Source organism: Hippocampus zosterae, chromosome 2, assembly GCF_025434085.1.
Source record: "Hippocampus zosterae strain Florida chromosome 2, ASM2543408v3, whole genome shotgun sequence".
Classification (NCBI taxonomy): Eukaryota; Metazoa; Chordata; class Actinopteri; order Syngnathiformes; family Syngnathidae; genus Hippocampus; species Hippocampus zosterae.
This window is the reverse complement of record NC_067452.1, coordinates 17,718,489-17,745,864: the sequence shown is the minus strand read 5'-3', so window position 1 is coordinate 17,745,864 and position 27,376 is coordinate 17,718,489. Positions and strand designations below refer to the sequence as shown.

At 45.6% G+C, this 27,376-nt stretch overlaps 1 protein-coding gene and 1 long non-coding RNA gene across 3 annotated transcripts; one reads left to right on the top strand and one right to left on the bottom strand.

Annotated features, from left to right (window-relative positions):
* Positions 1–286: 286 nt before the first annotated feature.
* LOC127595858 (uncharacterized) lies at positions 287–8,179 on the bottom strand. The gene is made up of 3 exons (XR_007961340.1): positions 8,023–8,179; positions 3,897–4,068; positions 287–545 (listed from the first exon to the last, which is right to left on the bottom strand). It is a non-coding gene; the product is annotated as an uncharacterized LOC127595858 (long non-coding RNA).
* Positions 8,180–17,701: 9,522 nt separating this feature from the next.
* ccdc28a (coiled-coil domain containing 28A) lies at positions 17,702–24,222 on the top strand. Of its 2 annotated transcripts, XR_007961335.1 has the most exons (6): positions 17,703–17,839; positions 18,001–18,257; positions 18,585–18,766; positions 22,613–22,767; positions 23,238–23,476; positions 23,919–24,222. XR_007961335.1 is itself a non-coding variant. In XM_052057766.1 (5 exons), the coding sequence occupies exons 1-5, from the start codon at positions 18,064–18,066 to the stop codon at positions 23,290–23,292; spliced, it is 609 nt and encodes a 202-aa protein (XP_051913726.1). In that variant the 5' UTR covers positions 17,702–18,063; the 3' UTR covers positions 23,293–23,334. The 2 variants fall into 2 exon arrangements, 1 of the variants encoding a protein (XP_051913726.1); XM_052057766.1 differs by lacking the exon at positions 23,919–24,222 and adding an exon at positions 23,101–23,123 and having other exon boundaries at positions 17,702–18,257; positions 23,238–23,334.
* Positions 24,223–27,376: the final 3,154 nt, after the last annotated feature.

Genomic DNA, 27,376 nt, shown 5'->3' with positions numbered 1-27,376 from the left:
GTCACTAATGTCACTAAAGTCAAAAATGTAATTATTCAGTATTTTTTGCGCCATGTCTATGCCTTGGAAAAAAACAATAAAATCCAATCCCCCCAAAAAAGTGAATTCATTGTCCTCAAACCTTTGACTTGTGAATAAAAAAATCTTATTGAGCTGTTTCCATTATTTTTTAAAACATTGTGAAATATCACCCTTTGGGGACGAATATTTAGCCCCCTCCCGCCCCCCCCTCAAAAACTGAAATTGTTGATTTTTGTTAGAAATGCCCTAAACACAAACTTTTTTTGTATTGGGTATTGATTGGTTAAATCGAGAGTCCAAACAAAGCAGCCACTGTTGTCGGAAATGCAAGCCCAGAAGGAACGCATTGCAACGTTAGCCAAAGGTTTCCATCGAGGCACGTTGCGAGATGGGGGAGGTGGCAGAGCTTGACACATGCAATTCCACAGTTGCCTTGCTGGTGAAGGTGGGAACACTGGAAAAGGCCAGAGTGCTAGAAGGTCAGCCAGCAGCTCAAACGGAAGACATTTACTGCTCCAACAAGGCTGTGTACGCAAACACACAAACACGTACACAAAACATCTGAGCTAGTGTTGTTTTTGCTGGAGTAATTGCAAAAGCGAGCACATCTGGTGCACTTTGAGATGGCTGAATGCTGCAGCACTAACAGTCGTCCTCTCAGAATGCCACGTTTTCATCTCAACTGGAATGTGAATTGTGCATGGTTTCTTTCCGTAGTACGCTACATGAAGGGAAGACAATTATGGAAATACTCAATAAATTGATGAAAACGACCCCAAACTTACCACCGATATTTCTTTTTTATTGCGCACAATCATATAATTGTAAATTTGTAGGAAGAGTTTGGGCAAGGCTCTTTTCAGTTCCAGTATGCTTGCTTGAATGAATTGAACACTGTCTTCAACTGCAAACCTTTGGAGTGAGCGAGAATAAAGGCTGTGAGCCAACAGCGGCGAACTCTGATGTTTGAAATGTTCTTGAAAATCGATGCAGAAAGTCTTTCAAAAAAAGTGAAGGATCTTTTGATTTTCAAACTTCGTGGTTTCAGTAATTTTTCATGGGATTTTCATTCATGCTTTCATCCATAAAGTGGATCGTGGGGAATGACTTTTTTTTTCAAAACCGCTGTGGCAAATTAAGTAAACAAATTACTGTCATCATCGGTATAAATAGGATTTTTACTCATATTGCAATTAAAAAAGGTTCTATCGCTGTCTTTTTTTTTAGGAATCTTATACTTCAAAGTAGCTGGTGATGTAATTCCTTGGCTTATGTCATTTGAAGATAGACTGACTGACTTGAGTGTGTGTCAAATGTCTGCATGGTTATTTACACATACAGTAGATGCATGTTTGAAGCACAACAATGGCAAGGTAGCAGTGATCCATTGTTAGGTGTCATCTTGGTCTCATGATGTCAAACTGTTGAAACACCACCTCTAATTGAGCCAGGACATTCATTGGCCGATTTAAGGCCTGTTGTGAATTTTGCCGTTCACCATATCAATTGGGCAAAAAGTACTGAAACATTTAACAGTTGTACATTCAAAAGCTTCGAAAAGGTCACATTAAGTTCACCTGTAGAGGTTTGAATGCACCAGTTTGCACGTGTGACACAGAGAGACACTGTCCAGTTGGCATGGCGACAGAGCGACTCAAACACTCGCCTCACATAGGGCGGGGAAATGAGTCGAACGAGAAGGAGTCACAACCCTCTCAGCTGTCTGTCCTGTTTGACTAACCTGATAACAACAATCGTCATTAGAGTATTTATGACAGCAACTTATGTCTGTGTCATCACATTGTCGTGCTCGTCTTTCCATCGGTTGCTGATGCGATGGGCCTGAAGCCACCGCCGCCACAAGAAAGGCCCCGGAGGCCTCTTAAAGTGCAGTCATTAGGCAGCCACTTGTGTTGGTGTTCTTGCAAGAAATCATGTACCAGTCGTCAATTAGACACACGCGCTTGCTGGAGAGAATGGCAGTGCAAGTGCGTGCACGCCACTGAGCGTGTGTGTGTGTGCGTGTTAATCATGACCCAAGGCTCAACCTGCTGTTGAGAAGAGTAACTTGTCACTTAATGCTTTTGTTCACTCAGGAACATCTGGCTTTGACCGAAGGGTGTGCGCGCGCGTCTCTGATTGTTTTAAATGGGCCGTTGCTCAAAGAGACAGAGCGAGAGAGAGCATTTGTGTGCGCGCACGTGTGTCTGTGTGTGTATTGATGCGAGCGCAGCAAGGACTAAGGCGCGAGGAGTTGATCATCGTCGTGTAAACCTCTGAGGGAAAAAGGCCTCGAAGCCCCTTCTGTCAGCTGGGCTCTGAACTCCTTCCCCTCGACTGCCCCCCACACAAACACACACACACACACACACACACACAGGATCCCTCTGGCGCACCAGATTAGGGTTTGAGTGAGTGTGAGCAGAACAATACCCCAGTGTGTGTTTGCAGAGCCGTGGCTAATTGTGTTCATTTGCTGCTTAACTTGAGACAGTGAGGCCACTGAAGATGTGCAGTGTGTGTGTGCCTGTGTGCGTGTGTTGTAAGTGCCATGTGCGGCCAATTTCTGCGTTTGAACATCCTCGTTCACGTCCACCTAAGAGGCCACATTCGTAAGTGCAGCTCGCCACAACTTCATAAAGTAACGCTGAGTCAAGTCGAGACCACCAAGCGTCCTTAAAAGCGGAACAATGGCAGCATTGTCGGCACTGAAGTCCCAGCAAGGCTCAAACGCACAACGGCGGTGGATCGATAGTAAATAATGCCATCTTAGAAGGTCACTCTTGGACCTTTTGGCCATGTCAATACAAAACCACATGCATAATCACTCGCATGAGATTGACATAATAAAACCCTGGCATAACATTTCTAATGATGAAACGACTGGCATGCACACACAAGTACAGTAAATGTGAACGCAGCGCTGCAGGCTTCGCTGTGTTCACCCTCGCTGCCTCGCTTTGCTAGAAGGCCCCTCCCCGCCCGTGACGAGCGCAGGAAAAAAAATATAAACAGCCGAAGAGACAAACAGCGAGAGCCACTTAGAACCACTTAAAGCCAAGGCTCCTTCCCACAGCGAAGCACTTGCCCAGGGCGAGCAGTGCCTGCTTGCCACGCCGGGAGGCCGAGACGACAGGACTGGCTCTGTGCTAGTGGGCAACACTTAGAAACAGTCACTTCCTCAACGAGTGTGGCAGTGGGTCTGCCGCTATAGGAGGCAAATGAATTTTCATATATTTTTAAAAAGAATCAGATTATTATGTTCACCCAAGGCACACTTCTATGGAAACTTGCAACACCAAAAAGATATTTACACAAGACAAATGATACATTCGGTGAAATTCCATTTCAGTTGGATTGGCAGGAGAGGATCGTCAACTTTACAGATGGTTTGCGACTTTCATTTTTCCATTTTCCATTGTTTTCTTTTTCTTTTTTTTCAAATTTGCTATTATTCCGTCCACTCTGTCTCCCTGTGCTCGTTGCCTCACCTGCCTCTAGTTTTTTTGTCCCCCGGCTGTGAACCCAAAGGCCAAAACTCCCCTGGGAGTTCTGTTTACCCTACTCCCCGCTTTTTGACATTCACCTACTTGGAGACAGAAGGAGAAAAAAATGGAAGGACACACATTGTTTTAGGAGGTAAATGTCGACCCCCACATAAAAATGAATAAAAAGCCATCATAGAAAGTACATATCATGTGGCAAACCAGAATCAATGGTGTAAATATTTTTGCAGCTATTGCAGAATGAACTCGAATACACAAAAAAAGATGTTGAAGCATATTTAGAAAAAAAAATAGACACATACTCCACGATCAGGTTGACGAACAGTGTGCCAAGCCCACAAGACGTGGCTAGTAACAGTGTGCGTTTACCTTGAGTGTAATGCATGCTGATGGTGACACAGATCCCTACAGGGCCAACCACCCCTGGGTTCCAGGTCGCCCAGCTTGAAGACGAGGTCAAACAGACAACTCTCAGCCACTGCACCATAGAGGACTGCCCGGGACCATTAATATCTATTACCAGGAGGTATGTCTGGCTACACTACTCAAAACACAAACACACAAAGAAACGCGAAGATGAATGTCAAAGAGGGGCTTCTACTGGAGACAGAACCCAGGATGTGTTGTTTCTAAACTCTAAAAAAAAATATTGCCTGCTGGTTTGCAATTAGATTTTGGTGCGTGCTTATTCACATTTCAATGCCAAGGGGTCGTCGGTCTGTGCAGTCTAGATGTAGAGCAATGACTTTAGAAAAGGAAAGCGTGCATGAGTAGCAGCATGTAAATGAGAAACCGGAAATCGGCCTCCAGCCGCTTGGTGCCAAAGATCATCACTTCAACGAGAAGTCCTCAGGCCAATGACCTTCTGGGAGTCTGAGGGGTGTTTGTGCTTGTATCGATGAGATAATTGTGATATGCAAACTAAATATCACTGCTGTTGGGTGGAATACCCTCATATGACCCAAGGGGGTCAATTTCATATTCCTTCACAACTTGATTTTGATCCTTTGCTGCACTGCTCGTTATTACTACACATTATTAGCCAAGTTAAAATGTGGAAAATTTCTTGAGAACACATCTATTAACTCCTTTGGACACGAAAATGGTCGTATCACCACTTCCTCATTCCACAGCAGCTTTGTGGTATTCTGTTGCCTCAGAATTGAAAGTCTGATTTTTTTTCCGACAATATCAAGTTAAAATAGGTTTGATACATTGCAGCAGGCTTATTTTGTACACAATTACTAGTGTACTGCTTTGTTGGAGAAAGAAGCGCATCAGGCACAAAGGTACATTTGCACGTAGATTAATATCCGCCAATTACACTGCAGTCAGTGTCTCTCGTCTTTTTGTGATATAATATAGACTTTTTGTGTTGTTAGGAGGCAAAACAGTGGCAACATGTCCACACCGTTTTAATCAATGCCAGCATATTAAATGAACAATTTCTGTAAATTCAATTAACTGATTGAACATGATTTTTGAGGTGGTGGTGTGTTGGTGGTGATGGCCACCCGGAAATGATATCAATATAAGAAGGTATAATACTAGCAAGCATGAAACAAGCAAGACGATTTTTTTTCCCTCAAAGGTTGTGATTTTGTGGATGCAAGGAATTTACCCGGCAGCGACAATATCCAACAGGTGGAGCTAAACAGTGCTAAACAGGCTGCAACTTAACTACACTCACAAGATGAGATAAACTTGTCTCTTGAATTTGTGCGTGTGCTTGTGTGTTTGTGCGCATGTGGTTTTGTGTGTGTGTGTGTGTGTGCGCGTGTGCGAGCAAGCTGCGCCCTTAGCAGCCTATTATCCAGACTAAAGTATGGCAGCCGGCCCATATCTGCAAGGTGCGTGTGCGCTTCAGAGCGCAGCAGCTGTGCCATACCTCCAAGCATCTTCACAATCGTCCTCGTCTGACGATTGTGGGTGAAATGAAGGACAAAAGTCACACCTCTGCCGCATTTGTCTGCTCCCCAGATGTATGTAATGTCTCCTCCTTGGACAGCAGCGTCTGCACTCAGACGTGCGCTTCAAAATCAGTTTCAGATCTTCTCACTTTATAAAACCTGCTTTTATGCGGACTGTTCAAGACTTTATTTCACTGTGCTGTTCGTTTTCACATTACGGGCCTGAAAACGGGAGATTTAAGTTGCTCTTGACAGTATTTCATTTTCTGAGGGTATTGTAGCAGCAAAAAATTAAAGACTAATGCTGTGAACATAATGTTCACAAAATAACTTGTATGAACTTGGCATTTAAAGTGAGACATATGGAAATTTAGCTTTAAAATAAACTCTGACAGAACCATTAGTCATGGACTGTATTCAAATTTTAGGTGTTCATAATGTAGATGCACGCTGAAGCCATCAGCCATTCCAACAGCGTCTTACCTGGCTCTTGCCATGAACTTCTTCAACAGTTGACTTAAAAACCCATTGTGACATTCTAGAATTTTTGTTCCCAATTTTACACATCTTTGTTGTGACCTTTTTGACATGTGCATTGTTGTGGCTTAATTGCATCATTTTTACTGATCTATGAAAGAAGATTAAGGCCAGTTGTAAAAAATATATATACCGTATATATATTTGACCAGAGACAAATTCCTTGTGAGTTTTCAACATAGCTGGCCAAAAAGAGGATTGTGATTCTAAATCTGATTAGATGTAAGTGGCATAAGGTTGAATTAATTAAAATGTCATTTTGTTGTAAACAATTTCATTTCAGAAAAGAAAACATCAGTCTTCTCCCCCTAGTCTAGTTTTATCATTCTTGCGTGTTCTTAAATATCGGCAATGTAAACATTTTTATTTTTTGAAAGCAATGCAAGCTGTTATGCAAGCTATGCGCTGACTATTTTAAATTGTTGTAAAGAAATAGTGAAAACGTACTTTATGTGTACTTGGGAGTGGATCCAGGATAATGATCCTGGATAAGGCTTTTCTAATATTATTAGAAATATATTATTTCATGAAAAAATAATTCTTTTTTTTATTATTATTATCGGATGTAAGAGAGCAACCCTGGTTTCTTTTTCTCCATCTGTTCCTTAGTTGTAGTCAATTACTCACGACTGTAATGTACCACGACTGAACACTTTTAAGAATTTCCGACCGAATAAGGTTAAAGGCTCTTTCCTGCTGTCTAATCATGAGCAAACGGCATTCGCATTCAGACATACAAACGCACAACCGGGATCTCCTATCGCCTAACCATGCACCAGCACCACCACCAGCCGTGGCAGCCTTAGGGCTCAGCCATCTGCCGCCACTCTGTTCTACCCACCTTCTTAACATATGCAGCCCTTGCCCTGGGTAAGGTGGCGGGGGCACTGGCCGCGGCCTCGGCCAAGGGGGTGGGAGGAAGAGGGGGTAAAAGAGTGCATATGGTGCATGTGAAAGAGTGAGAGGAAGGAGGTGAAGAAAATGAAGACAAATGAGGGATTACTTAAACCTCGCTTTCTCGCTCGGTCTCCCCCATATGGCCGTTTTTCTGTGTGACCACCAAGGTCACGGCCTGCAAAGGACTAGCAAGGCCGCAAGCGACGCAGTGAACAAGGGGGCGCTGGTGGTGGTGGTTGTGGTGGTCAGTGGGGATGCGGCTTGGAAAGTATGGGGGGGACTTGGTCAATGAGGCTGGCAGTGTCACTGAGACACCATTGTGACATTCTGCCTGGGGGCATCCGCTGCCACAAAAGGCAGGTGTGCGCTGCTTTCATCTGCTCATCATCATCCCACCTCTGTCTTCCATCCCCCACGCAAGCAAGATGAGCGAATGACAGTTTTGTTTCATCGCTAACATTAATTACATCCGCTTTCCTAAAGTACTTTCGTTCATTTTTCATGAGGCTTCTTTGCATGCGCTGCACCACTCAGCTATTCTCTTTCTTCCGCTGGAGGCCTTTTTACCCATTCCAGGAAAGCATCAAGTGTGGAGGTTTGTTTATTAACCCATTGGAGAATTGGGTCAAAAAGCACACTTAAAAATTCACACAAAAAAAATAAAAATAAACGCTGCATGTACATATAAGGTCCAAAAAATGAAAAAAAGAACACCATTTTCATTCTGTCACATCGATCATCTCCTGATCGAGACGTGTGTGTGTGGGTGTTTGTGTGTGTGTGATTGTGCTGTGATTAAATAAATCATGCTGACCTTTCCTATAACCTTTCCTCCTACTTCAAGCTTCTGCCTGCTCTATCTGACCTTACAAGACCCACACACATTAAAGACTTTTTTTTTCTCCTTCATCTGAAGTTTTCCCACATCTGTCAATCTCACGTGAGGAATTTCTCTATCCAGCAAGTTGGATTCCCAGTGCCGTCCTTCCGCCAAAACGCAGAAGCCTCATCAACATTGTGTGTTGTGCAATGTGCAGTGATTATGTTTGTGCCTGCTCTTATGCCGTTCGTGTGTGTGTGTGTATGTGTGTGATCTTTAAAATCTTCAGGTTCAAACGACCACTCTCACCACGCCCTGCCACTGAACTCACCAAGAGGTCGCTGAGATGCCACTGTGTGTGCGTGAGCCGATATCCTGATCTCCTGCTCTAATACCCCGAGGACCTTTGGTTCCTTAACTGCAGGAGCTCAAAAGAAACACACACAGGCACCTTCAAAGATCTCACATCAATCGCTCTTACCTCTTGAAGTGTTGAAGAACGAGCACCTCAGGTGAAAGGTCAGCACACCTGCAGAGTGACACTCAATCAGCGTGCGCTGATGAAGGCAGCGTTGAGGATGAGTGGGAGGGAAGAGGAAGGAAGTGATGGCTTAAATTGAAGATTATGTAAGACGTCCTGTGCCAAGTGAGAAGGAGCCTCCATAGTGGTCAACACATACAGGTATATACACACCATTTTCCACATTTGTAAGGCTCATCAAGAAGGTTGAGTTTAAATCCTGACTTGGAGGCTTCGGGTTAGGAGGGTAAGACCCTTCGAGGTGCATTTCAGCATTGCTTGTATTTCGTCATTGTTTGATTTTCGTATGTGAACACTGGTTGGACTGTTCCAGTGAATGCAGGTACACGCGCTAGCTGAGTCTGGTCTACAAGGCACATTCCATTTAAGTCGTTTTTTTAATTCCGCAAGAACCGGTCATGTGGTGTTTTTAACCTTATTGTTCCTCACGTTTGGCATGTATCAGTCTGAAGTCCATCTGTTTGGAGCAGAAAATGCAACAGAAATTGGACAGTGTGCTACGGTCTGCTCATTTCACCTGTTCTCTGCCCTTAACTTCTGTGCCGCTGCTTATGTTGAGTGTAATTCCCCCATGAGTGCTAACTGTCCTGACTGCTGACTTAAAATTGGTGACAGTTGATCGCAGTTTTTATACATTCGATGTGGAGCTTTTCTACATTATGTATTAAGACTGTCCCTAGTGCAGTCACAGTCTAGCAAGCGAGGAGGGACATTTTAGATTGGAGTCGGCAAATAAAAGCTATCTGAACCTGTTTCACAAAAGTAACTATGGGAGTCACAAACTCTTTTGACGTGTAAAATGAAAATCAATTTTCTTTCCCTTTTTATATTATTTCTACTTCAGGTATCCCCGTGAGCCTAGTGGCCTGTTGCGAGCGATATGTCAGTATGTCCGCCATATTGGATGTGGCCATTGTATTAGCCACAAAATCTTTAATCAAAACATTTTGTTAGAATAACAATGTAGTACAATCAAAACCAAAAGGTTCAGTATTAATCCAATAAGTTTCCGTTTGATGATCAAACTCCAAGGAGCAATTGAATGAGTCATCTTCCCAAATCGCTTCTCCTTGCCACATTCAATATGATTGCGGCATCGATGTAATCAAGGTGAGGTCTGTGTATATGGACTTTATATGTTGTCTCCGGTATTAATTGCCAGCGGTTGTCATTCAAGCTACCGTACTTGATTGGGAACGGCAGTGCTGTGCGAATAGAGTACAAGTAGCATGAAAAACATGGACCAAAGTACTGTCTGCAGGGGGTAATAATCGCATTCATGCTTCGAGTACGTCTCCTCCAAAGTCTTTACGACAATTCAAAGTGTCCATCAGCTTCACATAACTCACAACTGATTTGTGTTCATGGTGACAGCAGTAGTGTCCATTTGGGATGACAGTGGAAGGTTTGTCTTGTGCCTGTTTGAATGCCAGTGTTATAGAGTTGTGCTTGACTCCGCAGTGCTGAGCAACCAGCGTAGACGAGAGCAGAAAGGCTTATCTCTGGACGCTTGGTGTTTGCTTGCGTGTGATGTCGGACCAGTTTCGGTAATGCTTCCTGGGCTGGGTTCGCTGATAAGCTTTGGGATGTGGAGATGTGCAGGTAGCAAAATCGTCTCCGTTGAAATTGGAGCCATTTGTCTGTGATGTTCTCCTTTAGCTTGTCAGCCTCCCTGAGCAGTGACCGGAGCAGCAAGCCATCCAAACATTTGGAAACTGGGACGAGAAGGAAGAAGAGATGGATGGGAAAAAGACGGCTGAGAGAGAAAAAGGATGGAGCGCAAAGAAAGCAGGACAGCAGAGGAGTGGCGGCACATGGAATGCCACAAAACGGAAAGAACTGAAAGCCGAGTGCATGGAACCAAACGAAAGGAGAAGAAGTGTTGGACTGAATGATGAGAGGAAAGCTAAGGCCACCTTTCTCCTTCTCCTCTCGTGCCTCCTCTTCTCCCCGCGAGAATGTGCATTTTTCTTCCTTCTTCAGATGTGGCACGCTTTCATGCGCACACAAAGACGAGCCGTACCTGGCACACAAGGGCGTGAAGGAGCTGGCACAAAGGTTTGTGTGCGCCACACGCATACGTACACACACGCACACACCTGCCTGGCACAGAGCTCTCTATTTGTTGAAGCCTGGTAAACACACATACAGATAATCTGGCCGATTACCCCCTTCCAACCATAATTCACCCGTAGCCGAGTTGTATGATGATTGATCCAAATATTATCCTGACAGATTAGTCTGTGGTCCGATGCCACGTCACAACCTACGTCAGGTCACTAGTTCGGGGTAAGACCCAAATTGCCTGTGCATATAACTTCAATGTTCCAATTTTGTTTTCATGTACATTGACCTCAAGCGATTCCTGTGAAACAATTCAAAACAAAACAAAGCTTGTTTGAACTGCACATGAAGTAGTTCCCTCAAATAAAAATGAAAAGCCTTACTCGTCATTGCAAATCAGAAGATGACAGTGGCTGATTCATCATATATATATATATATATATATATATATATATATATATATATATATATGGTGGCCCGGTAGTCCAGTCGGCTTCACAGTGCAGAGGTACCGGGTTCGATTCCAGCTCCAGCCTCCCTGTGTGGAGTTTGCATGTTCTCCCCGGGCCTGCGTGGGTTTTCTCCGGGTGCTCCGGTTTCCTCCCACATTCCAAAAACATGCGTGGCAGGCTGATTGAACACTCTAAATTGTCCCTAGGTGTGACTGTGAGTGCGAATGGTTGTTCGTTTCTGTGTGCCCTGCGATTGGCTGGCAACCGATTCAGGGTGTCCCCCGCCTACTGCCCGAAGTCAGCTGGGATAGGCTCCAGCACCCCCCGCGACCCTAGTGAGGATCAAGCGGCTCGGAAGATGAATGAATATATATATATATATATATATATACTGTATATATATATATAGTATGTACGCAAGCCGAAAGGAAGGAGGCCGGGGACTAGTGAGTGTGAGAGCCACTGTCCAGGATGAAACATCCAAGCTCCATGAATACATCAAGGAGAAGGCTCAAACGGATGACGTACTCAGAGAATGTCTAAGACAATGGGGAACAGAAGATGAGGCGCTGGAAGAGGGACCATCATGGGAGGACAAGCCCCTACACGGGATGTACCACCGGACCATAACTGAAGTGGCTGATCTCAAGAAGTCCTATCAGTGGCTAGAGAGGGCTGGCCTGAAGGACAGCACAGAGGCACTCTTCCTGGCTGCTCAGGAACAGGCCTTGAGCACCAGAGCCATCGAGGCCCAGATATACCACACCAGACAAGACCCAAGGTGTAGGTTGTGCAAAGAGGCCCCTGAGACGATCCAACACATAACTGCAGGGTGTAAGATGCTGGCAGGGAAAGCCTACATGGAACGCCATAACCAGGTGGCTGGCATAGTCTACCGAAACATCTGTGCGGAGTATGGACTGGAAACCCCAAGGTCAAAATGGGAAACACCTCCGAAGGTGGTGGAGAATGACAGAGCGAAGATCCTGTGGGACTTCCAGATCCAGACTGACAAGATGGTAATGGCGAACCAACCAGATATCGTGATCATAGTTAAAGGGCAGAGGAAAGCCGTTCTAGTGGATGTAGCAGTCCCAAGTGATGGAAACATCAGGAAGAAGGAACATGAGAAACTCGAGAAATACCAAGGGCTCAGAGAGGAGCTGGAGAGAGCCTTGAAGGTAAAGGTGACAGTCGTGCCTGTGGTGGTCGGAGCACTCGGGGCAGTGACCCCCAAAATAGATGAGTGGTTGCAACAGATCCCGGGAACAACATCGGACATCTCAGTCCAGAAATGTGCAGTGCTGGGAACAGCAAGGATACTGCGCAGAACCCTCAAGCTTCCTGGCCTCTGGTAGAGGACCCGAGCTGAATGAGGGACGGACACCACCCGAGGGGTGAGATGAGGATTTTTTTTTTATATATACAGTATATATATTAGAGCTGTCAGTTTAGCGCATTTTTATCAGCATTAATTTTAACGTGATTACATTTTTTCTCGCGAGATTAACGTGACATACGTCACAGCGGATTTTACGTTGCTCTATAAATAAACCGGAATCAAAACAACAAGCGCGCTGCAGAAGTCCAGACCCATGTCTGTTTTGCCAGCCATGGCAGCACGAGAAACCGATAAACCGAGTTTATGAATGGAAAGTTTACTTTTAAAAAGTTATTCCACTGACAAGAAAACTTGATAAGATAAGATATCCTTTATTCGTCCCACACTGGGGAAATTTACAGCCTCCAGCAGCAAGAATGTATGTAGAAAGAAGAAAGGAGAAAGAGAAAAAAAAAAACAACAAACATCTTTCAATTAAATGCAATATGAACACAAAATGGATAAATCGCAGTACTATTTACAATTTTCCTTCACATCATTTAATTATTATTATTATTATGATTGTTATTTTTTATTCATCAGCCTGACAGTAGTCGGTAGGAACGAGCGTCGGTATCTCTCCTTCTTGCAGTTGTCAGTGGAAATTTAAACTGAGCTTTCATCATAGCACGTCGAGTCTGAAATACCACTTAATGGCCAAGCACACAGCAGACGTGAGTACTCTGCCCCCTAATCTCAGACAGACAGCTATGGATCATTTCAAAGCGAAGAAAATGGATGACAAGACGAAAAACAAATTTGCTGAAGCCATAGCTAAATGTATGGCTACTGCATACAAGCCTGTCAAAATTGTCCACAGCCAGACTCAAGCTGAAATCATTTGCATTGCGTCGAACGACTCCACTACGGATTGCCAGCGAGAGCCTCCATTACAAGCTGTGTACAGAGATTGTACGTAGCGGAGAAGGCTAAGGTACACTAAGCGGGAGAAGACACTGTTTCGGGAGAGAAATAAGAGACTTGGTTGATGAGCCTCTGGTGAATGAAGAGCAGGTAGCCTGTTGAGTACGATGTATGCCACTGACGCCATAGTTATTTGTTTGGAACTATTTTGTGTGGAAGGTTACCGTGTTCCGTGTCCATATAAATAATGGGTGTGGAGCTTCTCTGTGTTTGTCTGACAGAGACGGTGCGCTGAGCCACGTGGAGAGTTCAGCGGGGCAGTCGTAGCGAATACACTGAAAATAAAACGTCTCCACTGTTGTGTTGTGCCTTGAAACAAGTGTAGTCATCTGAAATGATGTCTACACAAATCCATAGAGAGACTTTCGTGCAAGAAGGACCAACTGAATCAACATAGCCTGACTGCTGTGTTCAAAGGAAACTTGAGAAAAGCGAAATATGCAACCATGGCTTAAATCCACTATAGGCTGAGTACTAGTTTACCTTAGATGTGCATTTTATACTTTTATATTGCTCTGTTTTGATTCCCTAAAAAGAGGTGTTGAAGGAGCTGTTGTGTGGCAAAATATTTTTTTCACTGTTGTTGATAGACAGAAATATTGTGTGAGAGATTATGTGTGAATAACTGCTCCAAGTGAAAAATGTTCATGTAAAATTGAAAATCGTTGTTTCAGTAAATATTTGCATTTTGCACATAGAAAACAGATTCATGTTTCCATGTTGATGAGAGCATTAAAACGGGGAAAAATAGGACAAAAAATATAAAAGAAATTCAGAAACGGTAAAAAATGTGTGAGTAATCACGATTAATTTTGAGTTCATTTGAGTTAATTATGACATTTTCATTTTAATTCAATTAAATATAGTAATATATACTGTATGTGGACAGTACATCATTGAAGATGAATGTGTATCATTTCATTTGTTGGTGATTTCAATTAATTGTGGCAGTGATGGAAACATCATTTTTTTTTATTGCAAAGCTTTAATGGATTGTTTTCAATCAGTGGGTCCAAAGTATTGATGTTATTGTGTTAGAAACCAAAGTGATATGCAACAGCTGCAGCAGTAAACAAAGGCATGCTAAAGAAACTGGTGGCAACAAACAATCAAGGGTAGGCTAACGAATTGATGCGCACATGAGTGCACTCGCGAACACGCACACACACACACACACACACACACACACTGCTGTAATTAGTATGTTTTAAAAGAACCAAATTACAGTGATTTGAGCACCACAGCATCCATAACAATTTGCCTCTGGGGGTGGGGGGCTGCACCATTTTACCATGGATCTATTCAAACACTCGCAAATAATCAAGTTTATGCACTCGCTCGCTCTCGCACACATCCAAACGCACACACACACGCGGTCATGCAATCATTAAATGTACTTGAGATAGATGGAGAGAGGCTGTCTAAGCTATCACTCACAAAATGATCTCTTAACATCAAGCAAGGTGAAAAAAACTAAATGCTGGTTTTGAGAATGAATTGAAAAGCATGATGAAGAAGTTTGTATCCAGATTTGAGGACCTGCCATCCAACATTCTTCTTGTCCGTCTATCATCAATTGGTCTCATATCTGTAGGCACAGCTTGTGGCAAGTAACAGATCTGGAAAATAATGAAGAGGCCAATGCAAGATTAAGCAAAAGGATGTAAGAATGGGCTTTGAGGCCAGGACTGCTTGCTGTGCATGTGCCCCTCCAAAAGTCCTAAAAGTTACTTTTTACACACGGATAATATGCGAAGTGCTTCTGACAGGCGCTGGTTTTTTTTTAATGTTGTCTTCTGATTCCTTGTCCAGGAGGCCCTCATCAGGAATGATCGGCTACTCTGTGGCAATCCGCCAAGAACGTCTGCATCTCCTGGATATCCTCAGGGCAACGGACAGACAAAATGTCAGCTGGACCCTCTACAGAGTGATGAGGAGACAAGCGATAGGGTATGCCGGAGTCCAACGTTGAAGACAAAAAGAGTGGCTGAGGAATTGGAGCAGTGGGGAACTATATTCGGGGTTGTCAAGATAATTTTTGTGAATTTACAAATATCGCAATAGAGCTAGTTACATCACATTTAATGATGGTAAGCTTGTGAAGAGTACAAAATCTGGTGCATTTTATTCTTGTGTTCTGTTCCCCGGGTGGGACCTGATTTGACTTTATAACGGTAATGCACAACTCACAAGGGTCGCGGGCATGCTGGAGCCTATCCCAGCTGTCTTCGGGCAGGTTGCCAGCCAATCGCAGGGCACACATACAGGAACAACCATTCGCGCTCAGAATCACATCTCGGGACAATTTAGTGTGTTCTATTAACCTGCCATGTGTGTTTTTGGAATGTGGGAAGAAACCAGAATAACCGGGGAAAACCCACACAGAGACGGGGAGAACATGCAAACTCCACACAGGAAGGCCGGAGCCAGAATCGAACTCCGGACTTCTGCACTGAGAGACCGACGTGCTCACCAATCGACCACCATGCTGCCCCACACACACATACACTCCATACATTTCACATACACTTATTGGCCAATCTATTGAATTGTTAAGTGCACCGGGGGCATGCTGGGGCCTGCCTGCTGCTGTTTTACCTCCTGAAATGCCAAAAACGTTTTGAATGACAAGAATCCTAACGCGCATTGTGGCCAAGGGTAGAATCCAATTTCAGTCGCTTGCACTCCTATTCCTGTCTATCCATTATCATCATCTTCTTTGTCTTATTTTTCTTCTTCTTCTTTTCGGTTCATTGGTGTATAACAGCTCTTTGTTACATACCACCACTTACTGTACACAAAGCGCAAAGCATTTCCATATGTAGTCAATTTCACCAACCCTGATCGTATTCAGCCCCGCTAACAAACATACAAGACACGCCGTTTGGAATGTCAACCTTTGGTAGTACTGTACGCTGTGATTAAACACAGATTTTATAGCTCTTACAAAGACACAATTTCCAACTAATATAAAGTAAAGTACTACTTTGCCAATGAAGGCCACTTCCACAGGGAGAACTTATACATGTATTTCCCATGTGAAATAATAATATAGAGTACCGGTAGCTTTAATACATCTAAGTAAAGTAACACAGGTTCTTTTCTCACATTAAAAAAAAAACTGCAGGTACCGGTAACTTAAAATTAGCTGCAAAAGGAAGTGTGTAATTAGATGAGTTGTCATTCGTCTGAATTTGAATGCATAATTCGAACAGCATTAGAAAGGACTGAACTAGCTTTGAAAACAGCATCCTACATTGCAATTATGGTACGCGCTTCTCCTAATGGCTGTGAGGACTCAGTCTAAATGTGTTCATCTGTGGAATTTTAGCCATGGTTCACCTCACTCAATCTCTGTCACGCAGCACAAACACACAAGCTCACAAAGGCGGGAAAAGGGAGAGTCGAGGGACATCAAGTGGACCGAGAAAATTGTCTAACCGTACTCTTTTGCGTCTTATTCCAGGATTATTTTATTTTTTTGCCGATTTTCAATATGTGTGCCTTGTACAGAATAGCCTGCACGCTATATTAACAAATACTACAACTTTAAATACGTAAAACAGGCATTCTAAATATATTCTTCAAGAAAAATTGATCACTTAAAATTTGACAAACCTGCAAAGATTTTTTTTTTGCAAATTGGTATTTTTATCGAGTGTTTGTTTAGCGACATCCAGTGACTACTCTCGGTAACTACATCTAAAAAAAGACGAAGAAAAAAAGCAGCAAAAACTCCAAACAGATGGCGAACAAAAGTTTTCTAAAAGACTAAAAACTAGCCCTAAACAACACACTAATTTCGTCAACATTCATAGACAAAAGAAATATCCCTTAGCAAATGAAAACTAAACTACAGAATGGGTGCAACATATTGGTAGAACTTGAGTTTAAGTAGACTCAAGTCAACCTGCTTTAACTCTTGATGTAAGTATTCTTCTCTTTTTATGTTGATTCTGATGGATTGCAGATTTTTTCCAACCCACCACGTTCTCCTTTCAAGTGGACTCTGGTTTTCAATTTATAATGAGGTTTAGACTTGTAATTCTGTTGTCGACATCTGTGTATTCCTGGTTAAATTTGACATATTCAAATGAAGTTCTGAATTGAATTGACTCTTTTGTGTCGGTTCCTGGGGTTATTTTAACAAGTTTGGAAATAAGCTTTGTTCTTTAAAATAGGGAGTAACGTATCGAGAGATGAAGAAACAGACAGCAAGAGACAGGAAACAAGAACCAATGCAAGATTACACTTGTATACACGGAGTGAATAGCACCATTATAAAGAAAGAAAAATATTAATTCATGAAAATGACATTGTTGTTGATAAGAAGAAACCGCAGAACATTTAGCAATACCTCCCAGAACACATACTAATTAGTGTATGTGCTCTCGGAAGACGAAACATAACTGAGATTTTAAAAAAAGAGAAACGTGATTTGATATCATAGAAATGTTTTGAAAAAGCCAATGTTTTTAAATATTGTGTCGGATTTTAAAGCCAACAAATCTGATGTTTAGGATGAGGTATGTATTTAATGTATTTCTATCCTTAATTCGCACTCTGCACCAATAGTGGCGGTAATGCTCTTCAACGGTATTTTCCAACAGCTGTCAAAATACGAAAGAAGAAGAAAAAGAGGACGAAGAAGAAGAGGAGACGGAAGAAGAAGAAGAAGAAGAAACAACAGCAACTGTTGGGTCGGTATTGACGAGAAACAAGCGCCTATTTCCTGGTTTCTTTTTGTTGGTATTTGTTTTATTCGTTGCACCGATTGGTTCACTCGGTAAGACATGCGGCTAGGGTGTAGACGTTGACTGACAATCTTGTTTACATGCGTTTTTCAGCGTGTCATATGCTTTTAAATTTCACATCTAACATCGGACGTTCTACATTCCCCTTGCGATTATGTGGGTTCTGGTTATGGTTAATACGGCTGTTGTATTGAGTGCTGGCTTGTCATGACGTGCGCTCGACCCTGCTAACCGGTCACCACCATTGCCTGCCGTTATGGAGGAGCGAAAACTGAAGAGAAAGAGCCCCAGGACCCCCACTACCCCAGCGGCGTCGGCCACGGTGACTGTGGCAACGCCGACTCCCACCAGCGGCTCTGCTCGGAAAGTCGGTGCTTCAATCGGGGGGAAACATGTCGGCTGCAGCCACGGCACGGGCCCCCATTCGAGCCAGAAGAGCAAGAATAAAAGGTAGCAGCAACATGTGCTCACCACTTGAGTTACCATGTAATACTTTCAGTTCAATGTGTCAAATCGGTTGTGTGCAATACGATTAAAAGGCTTATACATAGAGGCACCAAACATAAAGTCACAGATATTTGGAATGCGATAATACGATGCTGTATTATTTTTCGTCTTTTTTTTTTTACTCCAAAAAAATCATACAATCGTATGCCTAGTCATTAAATTGTAGACTGCTGAACACAATGCTTACCTGCAGTGTTGCAACAGTAGCCAGTTTTTGCCCGGGGCTGTATGCTTGAAATGCCTTCTTTAATTTGTGTTATTTTTTTCCAGGGGAGTTCGTGACAAAACCAAGTATCAAATGGGTCCCAGTGTTCGTCCCAGCCCAAATCAGAACCAGGTGGCACCCATCATTCAGCACTCGTTCTTGACGGATGTCTCTGACGTGCAGGAGATGGAGAATGGACTTCTCAGCCTTCTCAATGACTTCCATTCAGGGAAACTGCAAGCTTTTGGTTAGCTGATTTAAGGATGACTCAAGTGACACAATTGTGTTTTTGTTGTTGTTTATTTTTTGCCCTTGTCAAATGTCCATCCATCCATCCATCCATCATCTACCGCTTATCCGGGGCCGGGTCGCGGGGGCAACAGCTTTAGCAGGGAAGCCCAGACTTCCCTCTCCCTAGCTACTTCTTCCAGCTCTCCCCGGGGGATCCCGAGGCGTTCCCAGGCCAGCTGGGTGACATAGTCTCTCCAGCGTGTCCTGGGTCTTCCTCTGGGTCTCCTCCCGGTGGGACATGACCGGAACACCTCACCGGGGAGGCGCTCAGGAGGCATCCGAATCAGATGCCCAAGCCACCTCATCTGGCTCCTCTCGATGTGGAGGAGAAGCGGCTCGACTCTGAGCCCCTCCCGGATGACCGAGCTTCTAACCTTATCTCTAAGGGAGAGCCCGGACACCCTGCGAAGAAAACTCATTTCAGCCGCTTGTATCCGGGATCTCGTTCTTTCGGTCACGACCCATAGCTCGTGACCATAGGTGAGGGTTGGGACGTAGATCGACCGGTAAATTGAGAGCTTCGCCTTTTGGCTCAGCTCCTTCTTCACCACGACAGACCGATACAACGTCCGCATCACAGCAGACGCTGCACCGATCCGCCTGTCGATCTCCCGCTCCCTCCTACCCCCACTCGTGAACAAGACCCCAAGATACTTGAACTCCTCCACTTGGGGTAAGATCTCCTCCCCGACCCGGAGGGGGCACTCCACCCTTTTCCGACTGAGGACCATGGTTTCAGATTTGGAGGTGCTGATTTTCATCCCAACCGCTTCACACTCGGCTGCGAAACGCTCCAGTGAGAGTTGGAGAGCCCCGTTTGAAGGAGCCAACAGCACCACATCATCTGCAAAAAGCAGGGATGAAATACTGAGGCCCCCAAAACGGACCCCCTCAACGCTTCGGCTGCGCCTAGAAATTCTGTCCATAAAGGTTATGAACAGAATCGGCGACAAAGGGCAGCCTTGGCGGAGTCCTACCTCCACTGGAAACGATTCCGACTTACTGCCGGCAATGCGAACCAAACTCTGACATCGGTGGTATAGTGACCGAACAGCCCGTATCAGGGGGTTCGGTACCCCATACCCACGAAGCACCCCCCACAGAACTCCCCGAGGGACACGGTCAAACGCCTTCTCCAAGTCCACAAAACACATGTAGACTGGTTGGGCGAATTCCCACATACCCTCAAGGACCCTGCTAAGGGTGTAGAGCTGGTCCACTGTTCCACGGCCGGGACGAAAACCACACTGCTCCTCCTCAATCTGAGGCTCGACTTCCTGACGGACCCTCCTCTCCAGCACCCCTGAATAGACCTTACCAGGGAGGCTGAGGAGTGTGATCCCTCTGTAGTTGGAACACACCCTCCGGTCCCCCTTTTTAAAAAGAGGGACTACCACCCCGGTCTGCCAATCCAGAGGCACTCTCCCTGTTGTCCACGCGATGTTGCAGAGGCGTGTCAACCAGGACAGCCCCACAACATCCAGAGCCTTGAGGAACTCCGGGCGGATCTCATCCACCCCCGGGGCCTTGCCACCGAGGAGCTTTTTAACCACATCGGTGACTTCAACCACAGAGATAGGAGAGCCCACCTCAGAGCCCCCGGGCTCTGCTTCCTCCAAGGAAGGCGTGTTGGTGGAGTTGAGGAGGTCTTCGAAGTACTCTGCCCACCGGTTCACAACGTCCCGAGTCGAAGTCAGCAGCGCCCCATCCCCACTGTACACAGTGTTAGTGGTGCACTGCTTCCCCCTCCTGAGACGTCGGATGGTGGACCAGAATTTCCTCGGAGCCGTCCGGAAGTCGGCTTCCATGGCCTCACCGAACTCTTCCCACGCTCGGGTTTTTGCCTCGGCGACCACCGAAGCCGCGGCCCGCTTGGCCAATCGATACCCGTCAGCTGCCTCTGGGGTCCCACAGGCCATAAAGGCTCGATAGGACTCCTTCTTCAGCTTGACGGCATCCCTTACTGCTGGTGTCCACCAGCGAGTACGGGGGTTGCCGCCACGACAGGCACCAACCACCTTACAACCACAACTCAGATTGGCCGCCTCAACAATAGAGGCACGGAACACGGTCCACTCGGGCTCAATGTCCCCCGCCTCCCCTGGAACATGGGAAAAGCTCTGTCGGAGGTGGGAGTTGAAACTCCTTCTGACAGGGGATTCCGCCAGACGCTCCCAACAAACCCTCACTATACGTTTGGGTCTGCCAGGACGGACCGGCATCTTCCCCCACCATCGGAGCCTACTCACCACCAGGTGGTGATCAGTTGACAGCTCCGCCCCTCTCTTCACCCGAGTGTCCAGAACATGCGGCCGCAAATCCGATGATACCACAACAAAGTCGATCATCGAACTGCGACCTAGGGTGTCCTGGTGCCAAGTGCACATATGGACACCCTTATGTTTGAACAAGGTGTTCGTTATGGACAATCCGTGACGAGCACAGAAGTCCAATAACAAAACACCACTCGGGTTCAGATCGGGGGGGCCGTTCCTCCCAATCACGCCCCTCCAGGTCTCACTGTCATTGCCCACGTGAGCATTGAAGTCCCCCAGCAGAACAAGGGAGTCCCCAGCAGGAGTACTCTCCAGCACACCCTCCAAGGACTCCAAAAAGGGTGGGTATGCTGAGCTGCTGTTTGGTGCATATGCACAAACAACAGTCAGGACCCGTCCCCCCACCCGCAGGCGGAGGGAGGCAACCCTCTCGTCTACCGGTGTGAACCCCAATGTACAGGCACTGAGCCGGGGGGCAATGAGTATGCCCACACCTGCTCTGCGCCTCTCACCGTGAGCAACTCCAGAGTGGAAGAGAGTCCAACCCCTCTCGAGAGAACTGGTACCAGAACCCAGGCTGTGTGTGGAGGCAAGTCCGACTATATCCAGTCGGAAATTCTCTGCCTCACACACCAGCTCGGGCTCCTTCCCTGCCAGAGAGGTGACATTCCATGTCCCAAGAGCTAGCTTCTGCAGCCGAGGATCGGACCGCCAGGGTCCCCGCCTTTGGCTGCCGCCCAGCTCACATTGCACCCGATCCCTTTGGCCCCTCTCATGGGTGGTGAGCCCATGGGAAGGGGGACCCACGTTGCCTCTTCGGGCTGTGCCCGGCCGGGCCCCATGGGTGTAGGCCCGGCCACCAGGCGCTTGCCAACGAGCCCCACCTCCAGGCCTGGCTCCAGAGGGGGGCCCCGGTGACCCGCGTCCGGGCAAGGGAAACCTTGGTCCATATATTTTGTTCATCATAAGGGGTCTTTGAGCCGTGCTTTGTCTGGCCCCTCACCTAGAACCTGTTTGCCATGGGTGACCCTGCCAGGGGCATAAAGCCCCAGACAACTTAGCTTCTAGGATCATTGGGACACACAAACCCCTCCACCACGGTAAGGTGACGACTCACGAAGGGGCCTTGTCAAATGTAACACATCAAACATGGCAGAGTAAAGAAAAAATAAAATCTGACAAGCAAATTAAAAAATGCATGTTGTCATGTTGGAATTGGAGACCTTCAGCGAGGTTTTTACTCCAGGTCAGTGTTTCCAAATCTGATGTATTGCCCTGTTACCGATATGGGGCTTGAGAAAATCTTTCGCAGGCCGCAAATTAAATTTACTTTTTCAAGGGTTTCCAGCTGCATTTTGGTGGGAGTCTTTGTGTGTCTTCAAAAGATAAAAAAACTAACATAAAATAAGACGTCTTCACGAAATTCGAATTGTGACCACCTGCAGTTAGAATTCAGCCTAAAGTATTTTCTTCCCACCAGGAACTTATACACCAGAGTTTACAAAGTTTTCTTTTGTCTGTCCCAGGTAATGAGTGCTCCATTGGGCAGATGGAGCATGTGCGGGAGATGCAGGAAAAGTTGGCCCGCTTACACTTTGACCTGTATGGTGAGGAGGACGAAATGCCAGACGACCAGAGAAAAACAGCCCGGGATACCAACATGGACAAGTTGCTTCTGAATGTAAGACCTTGGACATTTTACAGTTTTGTACAAACATTCTTGGAGCACCATTATTATTGTTTGGAGGCCCCTTTTCCTCAGTAGTAAATGTACAATGCCCTTTATAATTGGCACCCCTGGTTAAGAGGTGTTAAAATCCTTAAAATAAATTCAATTTCTATGACACAGGCATTCTCTCGTTTTGAGAATGGCTCATCAGATACAGACCCAAGCTCATCCCATGACATCTCAGCACCCCAAACTCAACCCTCATTGAAAACCAACAGATATACTGTATGTCTATATGCTTCTGATTCTAAAAAATGAAAAGTTAATTATAATTTTCCTTTTCAGCTGGAGGAGTTGAGTTCATCTATGTATCCTTATTGGCATCTGCCAGACCTCATGTGAAATGTAAATAATGCCTATTGTTGCGTTCGAGGAATGCATACAGTTTGTGCTTGTGTTCTCCCTGAACTTGCCACTTCCAGCCAGAAACTAAATCTGACCGACAGCCAGGAGATTCCGAGGTCTGCCAGCATGTGAATGCCTCTCTGCCAGACGTTGCCAGAAACCCGCTTATTGCCCGTGAAAGGCAAAAACAAAATGCGATGCGCCTAATGAAGGCGCTGCCAATCTAATATTACTAAACATCAAGATCCTCGTAGTTTAGGCACTATATATCATTTTATCTGACTGGTCACCAGCATCTATTTCTTGTTCTAGACCAGGGGTGCCCATTAGGTAGATCCTGATCTACCGGTAGATCGAAGACAGGTCCCAAGTAGATCCGAGGAGTGTCGAGAAGAAAACAAACAAACAACCATTTGTGTGTCTTTGTACATGTTAGTAATATATTTTTTTGTGTTAATATACACTGCACACTAATCAGTCTCATTTTCACTAAAAAAATATTTAAAAAATAAAATAAAGCAGGTAAATCTTAAATTTGTGTGTGTGTGTGTGTGTGTGCGTGTGTGTGTGTGCGCGTGCGTGCGTGCGTGTGTGTGTGTGCGTGTGCGCGTGCGTGCGTGTGTGTGTGTGCGCGTGCGCGCACGCCCGCGTGCGCGCACGCCCGCGTGCGCGCGCCGGTAAGGGTAGATCCCGTCAGGTTAGTTGATCAAAAAGTAGATCTTCGATCCAAAAAGTTTGGGCACCCCTGTTCTAGACCATGTCCTGTAAGAGGAAGTGCAACGTTCTAACCAAATAACTTAACAGATCGTTTGGCTGCAAATAATTGTATGGCACTCTGTTGCACTTTATATCTTCAGACCCATCAGTGTGTAATCAAACAGATTTATCAAATTGTAGTTACAATGTGAAAAAAAAGTTTAACCATTTTCAGCATCAAGATTAAATCGTTTGTGTCCACACATTTGCTTCCTATTTGGCTGCAAGCAGTCCAGTAACCCAAATATTGATGTCACTACCACGCCTTAATTTCTTATGGGGTAATTAAAGCTTTATTGGTTGAAATGAATTGTCTACTTCTCCACATCCATTCATTCATCTTCCGTACCGCTTGATCCTCACTAGGGTCGCGGAGCCTATCCCAGCCGTCTCCAGGCAGTAGGCGGGGGACACCCTGAATCGGTTGCCAGCCAATCGCAGGGCACACATATGTGACGGGGGTCACCACTATGATGGTCTCAAGCTCCACGTCGCTGCCGCCTCAAGAATACCAGACACTAGGATGTGGCTTTTCTTTTCTTTTTATTGTCTGCAACACAGTATGCCAAGATAGGTGAAGTCACAGGGCTTTTCAGTCGAGTAAATAACCTGTGACTTCCCTGGTAGCTCTACCTGAACTAAACATCATCCATAAGAAACTAAAAGCATAACAAAACGAAATATACAACATAGGTGATCGTATATTAACTATTTACAAAGAAAAGGACAAAAAAACACATTCACTGGTATCTACATGACGCCACTGAACGCATCACACGCAGCAGAACGGCTGCACAATGCACAGTAATGGCGGCCGCGACGAACCGCGCGGGTACACGCCAGCCACATTAATAGTCAAATGAAAAACAACACGAAAAACTATGTAGAGTACAATGAAAAGGAAAGAAGCATTACCTGCAACACAGTATGCCAAGATAGGTGAAGTCACGGGGCTTTTCAGTCGAGTAAATAACTGCGCAACAAAGAAAACCCACCTGTTAACTCAATGGGTAAAAACTTTCATTCGATAAAACTTAAATTAAATGACGACACAAAAAGCAATGTGGACTCGGAACAAATCCGGGAACTAATTAAATACACCGCGCCGTAGAAAAAGGGAAAAAAAAGTGAAATATTGTAATTAAACTAGAATGAATCCGGACCGTCAATGAAACCCGACTTACCCTGTGACTTCCCTGGTAGCTCTACCTGAACTACGGCGGGAGGCTGGTGCCATACCGTGCGCTGTTGCGTCACTTCCGTCATAATTTAATAACCGCAATATATCACTCCGTTACATACACCCCCCTTAAATTATGCAGAAGTGAGGCAACACATGAAAGACAGCAGAAAGACAACCAGACAAAAACCATGGCTATCGGGCAAGCATGTGCAAGAGAGTCAATAACAGGAATTCTTCTTAGAGAAGCGTGAAGGAACAGATTGGTACCAAAATCCATTCACATCACAGACCAGATGAAATGCCATTTACATTTCACAAAACTGCACATAACAACACCCATTAATAAAGAGCCATTAAGATATAATGGTGACAAAAGGCACACATCATTAGCAACAAAAAAAATGAATTAAATGGTCGTACTAAACCCATATCGATGTTGGCAGCCCGACACTTTGATAGGACATCTCGCATATAAGCCTAACAGGGGGCTTAATTGTTCTACCACACCTTGTGAAAGTGACAGGGCCCTGCGCAACCTGAGGTTGTGTGCAAACTACCTCCTCTAGTTCAGTCTAAATAGGGGGCGAGTCGGAAGACGAGTGTATAATGTCAAGCACCGGGTCTGTCAACGGTTCGGTGTAGATGTCATGGCCCACTGACTGACCTCTCTCACTGACGTCCTCTTGACGCGCAACAACAGAGCCGGGTTCCGCAGAGAAGCATTCATGTTCTACTTCGGCCTGAATTGGTGACTGCATGAGCCAGTTCTCAGTGCGCAGGTGAGCGTCCTCCTGATCATCACAAACTGAGCTCTTGTCACTCCCACAACATACATCCATTTCCGACCCATCTGAACATGACCCGTGCCCCATCTGACCTGAGAACGTCAAGAAGTCAACTGGGAGCAGTAAGTTCCTGTGTACGACCTTCTCTCTGCCTGTGGCACCGTCCCGGATCCTGTACACATTGATCGATGGCCTCACAGACACTACGTCATAAGGGGTCGAGTCCCGACGATCCGCAACTTTCCTTTTTCCCTTCTCGCCTCGATTAGCTAGTAGCACCCTGTCACCGACAGCTAACGGCGAGCCCTTGACTTTGCGGTTGTAGATCCGGGCGTGACGGGTCTGTTCCTTGAGTGCATGCTGTTGAGCAATCCGTGCGGCCTCAGAGAGATCCTTCTTCAAGTTGCTCACAAACTCATTGTGACTAACAACATTGGCATTCTCCAAGACATGATGGAACATAATGTCAATGGGCAAGCGAGGGACTCGTCCAAACATCAGGTAAAATGGTGCAAAGCCCGTGGTCTCATGTACTGTGCAGTTATAGCAGAAAGTCAGCATGTTCAACATCTGTGGCCATTTGGACCTGGACTTCGGGGGAAGTGTTCTGATCATGCCCCCAAGAGTCCGGTTAAATCTTTCCGCAATCCCATTACCCATGGGGTGATACGGCGTCGTGTGGGACTTGTGCACACCCGCCAACTCGAGAAGATCCTTGATAAGTCTACTCTCAAAGTTAGCTCCCTGATCCGAATGGATCCTTTGGGGGAACCCGTAGATGCAGAAAAACTTATCCCACAGGCAGCGGGCAACCTGCTTTGCTGACTGGTTCCTGCAGGGGAAGGCAAGAGCCAACTTTGAGAAATGGTCTGTCACAACAAGGACATCAGTGGTTTTCTTGTCACCCGACTCCGCTGTCCAGAAATCGATGCACACCAGTTCCATTGGAGAGGAAGTGCGGATGTTCTCCAGGGGTGCCCGGGCGTCTGGCTCAGGGGTCTTACCCACGATGCATCTCTGGCATTGCCTCACATGCTTTGTGATATCGTTTTCCATCCCAGTCCAAAAGAACCTTTCACTCGCCAGAGAGAGCGTCCTCGAACAGCCCTGATGACCAGCTGTGTCATGAACTCCACGCAGAACTTGATGCTTCAGAGACCCAGGTATGACAAACTGGAAGACCTTACGGTTTGTGTGGCGATCTTTCCTAACTCTGTATAGAGTCCCATCACGGACTTTCAGCTTCTTCCAGTGCCTCAACAACATAAGCACACAGCTCGACTCAGCTGCTCTCTCGCGTGCAGTGGGTCTCATATGCCGACGAACATAGAAGAGTACTCTGCTGATTGTAGCATCTTGCTGCTGCATATCGCGTAACTGGCTATGGGGAATGACAATGGAAGGATCCTCTTCAGGTAGCTGTAGTGACAATGGGGTCGCTCCACGGAGCCGAGAGACACCACCAGCCTGATGGACATCCAAAACTGCAGAC

Bases quoted from the DNA above. Each gene is read 5' to 3' on its own strand.
- ccdc28a (XM_052057766.1), top strand. From the start codon at position 18,064: ATGGAGGAGCGAAAACTGAAGAGAAAGAGCCCCAGGACCCCCACTACC. The intron at 22,768-23,100 runs GTAAGACCTTGG...TTTCCTTTTCAG, and splicing joins TGGACAAGTTGCTTCTGAAT to CTGGAGGAGTTGAGTTCATC. The intron at 23,124-23,237 runs GTATCCTTATTG...TGCCACTTCCAG, and splicing joins GAGGAGTTGAGTTCATCTAT to CCAGAAACTAAATCTGACCG.